At 34.4% G+C, this 5319-nt stretch overlaps 1 protein-coding gene across 1 annotated transcript; it reads left to right on the top strand.

Annotated features, from left to right (window-relative positions):
- Positions 1–1470: 1470 nt before the first annotated feature.
- On the top strand, positions 1471–4615 carry LOC110652173 (sodium/calcium exchanger NCL2). The gene is made up of 9 exons (XM_021807712.2): positions 1471–1910; positions 2005–2238; positions 2338–2510; positions 2595–2740; positions 2901–3168; positions 3341–3483; positions 3599–3836; positions 3920–4183; positions 4282–4615. Exons 1-9 carry the CDS (start codon positions 1532–1534, stop codon positions 4528–4530), a joined length of 2094 nt encoding a protein of 697 aa, XP_021663404.2. The 5' UTR covers positions 1471–1531; the 3' UTR covers positions 4531–4615.
- Positions 4616–5319: the final 704 nt, after the last annotated feature.

Raw genomic sequence — 5319 nt, 5'->3', positions numbered from 1 at the left:
GAACTTAAGTTGTGTAGATTTTACCTTAGTTAAGCTAGCTGGATTAGAAAAATTAAGTAAAATAATTTAATTAATACAAGAAAGATGTAAAGGACCTCCAAAAATATTTTCATAATTTTGAAGAGTTAAAAATAATTATTTAGACTGTAGAGTAGTTAGGACCTAAGCTGGAGTGTGGATGATTAGATATAGATTAGGTTTCTTGTAGGCCCCAGATGGGTACTATGATTGTTGTTACGGGTCTAAGGCTCTGTGTGCTATGTTTATTTGAGTTTTCTTGCATAATGGATTAGGTCTAATTACAGGGAAGACTTTACCAAAATTTCGGCAAAGTCTTAGGATTAAATTCTTGCTTCTTCGATTTAATTTAATTAGCTTGTCAATCTATTGACAAAGGTGAGTGTGCCTGTATAGGTGATTGAGCTAGCCATCTTCTTCTCTTCCATAGGACTAGTTGCAGTAGGGTCGATTAGTCTGTGACTTAGATATATATATATATATATATATATATATATATATATTTATTAGTCTGTGAATTAGATATTGTTTTTTTTTCTTAATTTTAATATTATTTATATATCTAGTATGCTCATATATTTAATATATATTTATTTATGCATACAATTAGCTCAAGCATGAGCTAGTCTCGCTGAAGCTCGATACTTATGGATATGGAAAATCGAGATAAGGAGCAACTTTGAGTTGATCTCGTTGGCCTCTACACATGAATTTAGCCAAAAGTCCATCTTGATTTGAGCACGTTGGCGGGATTTGGATTAAGAAAGATGTATAGGGAATCAACTTCCATAGTTATGTGTTGATATGATACATTGAGTGTATGCGTAGCTCTAAAATATTTTTTTTGTGCGAATATTGAATGAATTATTTGTTATACGTGATGTATGTGCATTTCATTGTAGGATTGCACTAGTTTTAGGTAGTTATAGAAATTGCATCTATAATCAATATCTAAACTCTTTGAGTCGAACTCTCATTCCTGTTTAAATATTTTTTTTTTTCAGGTTGCAGAATAAGCAAATTTATTTTCGGCTCTAACCTATATTTTTCTTCACAAGCTGTGGTACTTCTTAGTTAGTAGTTTTTATTGTATTTATTTATCTATTTATTTAATTATTAGAATTCCATTGTGACCCTAATATATAAATATATTTTTGATAATTATTGTGTGAAGTTGACCTAATTAAATTAATTTATAATATTTTATTTTATTTTGTTTTGCATCGTGGGCATTGAAATTTGGTCTTGTTATGAGTTTGGGAGCAGTAAGGTATTATACGGTTTTTAAGTGGTTTAAGCTGATCCAAGTGCTAGTATCGATCCGGCCCTTAGAGTTGAGTCATGACATTTTTAATTCAATAATAATAATAATGATAATAATGAATTATACAAGGGAAATAGTCCTTTCTTCTAATATTTTTAATAATAAAAGTATATAAATTGACATTGCTCTAGCAGTCCGCAGCCACATGAAGCTAAACAAAGGCATCTAGGCAATTCTTCTGTAGCACCAATGGTAGTTCGTCTTACATTTTGGGCCATTCTCGTCCTGCTTATGGTAGGAAATGCGCAAGGCCGGGGAATTAGAAGATCTGGGCAAGTGGTGTCTGCCAGAGTAGTCGATCACCTTGATCTTAACTCTTCGACTCCAAGTTCAACAGCCCTAAATTCTACAAAACACTCATGTGCTCACTACTATGGTTTCCTCCCATGCGCTAGCAACATTCCAGGCTACATCTTCCAAATCGTAGTCCTTGAGTATTTGCTGCTTGTGGGTGACAAAATCTTAACAAAGGGTAGACAGCAACTCTTCAGCATCCTCGGCGTCGGTATTTATGGTGCCACTGTGTTTCGCATCCTAGCAGTGCTACCCACTATCGTTCTAGTCCTTGGTACAAATATATTTCCCATTTTTATTATTTTTTTTGGGTAATTAAGCCTCATGAGTGTATAGCAGCAGATTCAATTTTTTTTTCTTGGTTGCAGCATCTGGACTTGCTCAGAACAAGGAGGCTGCTCAAGTTAGAATTGAGAATGGAGCTGGCTCTCTTGCTGGATCTACCGTTTTTTACTTGACATTACAGTGGGGAATTTGCGTCTTTCTCGGCAGAAATAAAGTAACTAACAAGGAATCATCACCTCATCCTCAGCAGGATTCATCAAAAGCCTCAACTCCTGCAGGGTGTTTGCAGGTTAAACAACGTTTATCAAAATTAAAAGGTTAATTAGTTTGCCAATTTTGCTTTCCCAAGTGTGGTATCATGTTAGTTATTAGTCTCTTGAGTTTGAGGTAACACTTTCCGTATGTGTTGTTCATAGAATATGGAGTAGAGACCGACAAGAAGACGAGTACCACAGCAGGGATAATGCTTCTGTCACTGATTCCATTTATAATTGTGGAAATAGCTGGTAGCTTCAAGTCAAGGCCATGGAGCCACATAGTGACTCTCACGGTATCCGTCGCAGCACTAGTTTCATACTTTTTCTTTCAGGTATATAAAATTCTACAGTTCAAGGGTTGTTGCGGGGGATGACTTACTTTAAAATTTCTTTTAATCGTCTGAGATCACGTGCAGTCCCGTCATCAGTGGATCCAACAAAGAAGTTTAGAATATTCAAGGGATCAGCTGCTGCTTGCTGGATTCTTGGATCATTTGCAGAAGTATGCTAAAAGAACACTTGTCAATGACGAAGGAAATGTTGATGCTTCTTGCATTAAAAGGTCATTACCCTTTTCACTAGCTAGCTTCTTATTTTCTTTATACATCTGTTCTAAGGGTAGGCTTGGTAGGATTCAAGTAATATAAACTTCTACATTCAGTTTTTTAATAGTCATATATAATTTACTCTGTAATCCAATTTTTTCCCATATTCATAAACAGGACATTTCAAAAGATCGATAAAGATAATGATGATCACATATCAAAAGCTGAACTCAAAGAATTCCTAGCAAATATGAAGTCTGAGTATTTGGAACTTCATGATGAATCTGCAATTAACGAACTAATGAAGCACTTCGACCAGGACAGTAATCATAAGATAACTGAGGATGAATTTCACAGTGGATGTGAAAAGTTTGTCTGTCATGCCAAAAAAATGGTTGCTGATAAGATTGACTGCTCTAAACAATATTTACCAAGGATACATCAAGTGAGCAATCTCCTTTGCCTTTCATCTTATATTATTATTTTTTAATCCTAAATCAATTTAGAAATGTGCAATTTTATCTTTTATTTCAGATTTACTTGCAAGTAATCCCCATCACTGTAGTATTTCTTGAAAAATTCTGCTCTAACTTAAAAAAAAAAAAAAAATTATGCAGATGGTTCAACCATGGATTGATAGGAATAAGAGAAAATTACTCGAAATTGAGGAGCAACTGTCAAAAATTTTAAACACTGCCCAGAACGAACAACTTGCTTGCCTTCTCAACAATGGAAAACCTGATGAAGATAAGATAAGAAGGTGCTTACTTTTTATTTTCTTCTTTTTTATGCTATTTTCCAAATGTTTTCTTGAACTGCACAAAAATTGTTCTGTATGCTGCTTGATTTGTTTAGTTTTTTCAATGCCTGCACAGCCTCTTTGTAGAGTTTGACCAAAATGGAGATAAAAAGTTGACAGTTCAAGAACTGAAAGAACTGATTGCGAGCAAATTTAAGAGTGTAAAATTGGAACCCGATGATTTGGTGGCGAAAATGATGAAAGCTTTTGACATGGACGAGGACCATGTGCTGCATGAGGAAGAATTTTTGGATGGATTCAAGAAAAGGCTAGTCGATGGTACTAGCTCTCAATTCTTTAATGAATGCCCACAGGTAAGCATTAAGAATTTGAAGAATTTAATTCTTTAAGGGTATAATTCATACAATCCAATGGCATAATTCTTATGATTTTGCAGAAAGAGCAAAGCAGTATCAGGAAAATGCCAAAACGTTCTCTCATGAAAGCTTTATTTGGAGTTGGTCTTGGAATTGCAGTTGTGTCTTCCCTTGGATTGCCTCTGATAAATAATACTCAACTCTTATCAGAACGCTTAGGCATACCTTCTTTCTTCATTTCATTTGTAGTACTTCCTTTTGCTGTAAACTTCAAAACGGCAATGGCAAACATCTATCCTGCAAGTCAAAAGAAGGAAGGAGCATCTTCAATAATGTTTTCAGAGGTTAGTTCCCTCTCTTCTAATTTCTTTCACTCAAACAAATCCGATATAAAGATTATGAGAAAATTTCACTGAAGGGTCTTTAATTTCATGGATTGCAGATTTATGGAGCAGTATTCATGAACAACATTCTAGGCCTATTGACCCTTCTAGCACTCATGTGGGCAAGAGGCCTTTCATGGGATTTTTCAGCTGAAGTGCTAGTACTAGTGGTGGTTAGTGCAATAATAGGTCTAATGGGCTATCGGCGCAACAAATACCCATTTTGGACTTGTTTCTTGGCATTTTCTTTGTACCCATTGTCTCTGGTGCTGTTCTATGTAATTCATTTTCTTGTGGGCTGGAAGTAGGACTTAGAATGAAATCCTTAGAATGAAATCTAACCCTGTGTTTATGATATAATACCCTGCTAATAAATAAGTTGTGTTTTGTCTATGATCAATTGACTTATTAGTGGTTCAATTGCCTAAATTTTATTGCTCTCATGTCAACTTGCTCTGTTACAAGCAGGGCTAACTTCATGGGTGCTCACTAACATACTGCCTAAATTTCTTTATGCTCATGGGGAAAAAAAAAAAAAAATCGCGCTACGAACATAACTGATAATCACAAAATCTCAATTGAGCACTGTTATTAAAATGAGAAATATTTATTAAATGTAAAATCTGATGCTGGGTTCCACGATATTAGGGTAAATTTCATTGACCGTCATTAAACTTTAAGAGTTATTACAATAAGATCACTCAATTTTGATTTTTTTTAAAAGTACCCTAATTTCAATTTGGTATACAATAAAGTCCTTTTTACTATTTTTGATAAAAAAACTCCGGTGATTTGATGACATGGCAATGCCACATAGCATTTTAAAAAGAAAAGAAGTTTCTCTTTCACCCACTTGGATTTTTTAATTAAATAAAACAATCTCTCTTCTATACAAGAGAGATTTGACCACTAGAATCAAAATTGTTATAATAAGTACGCAAATGTAAGGCACACATACACAAATCGCATAATCATAAAATATAAAAAAGAAAAAGAAAAACATAGGATTTAACGTGGTTCTTCAGTGAGGTCTACGTCCACGGGTAAGGCAAAATAAAAAGTTCCACTACGATAAAAAAGAGCAAGATACAATCACT

Source organism: Hevea brasiliensis, chromosome 11 (genome assembly GCF_030052815.1).
Source record: "Hevea brasiliensis isolate MT/VB/25A 57/8 chromosome 11, ASM3005281v1, whole genome shotgun sequence".
In the NCBI taxonomy this organism is placed as follows: domain Eukaryota; kingdom Viridiplantae; phylum Streptophyta; class Magnoliopsida; order Malpighiales; family Euphorbiaceae; genus Hevea; species Hevea brasiliensis.
The sequence above is the reverse complement of the archived record's forward strand: the minus strand, read 5'-3'. Positions and strand labels throughout refer to the sequence as shown.

Coding starts and splice junctions, on each gene's coding strand:
- LOC110652173 (XM_021807712.2), top strand. CDS start 1,532: ATGGTAGTTCGTCTTACATTTTGGGCCATTCTCGTCCTGCTTATGGTA. Junction 2,741..2,900: donor GATGCTTCTTGCATTAAAAG/GTCATTACCCTT, acceptor ATTCATAAACAG/GACATTTCAAAAGATCGATA. Junction 3,837..3,919: donor TCTTTAATGAATGCCCACAG/GTAAGCATTAAG, acceptor ATGATTTTGCAG/AAAGAGCAAAGCAGTATCAG.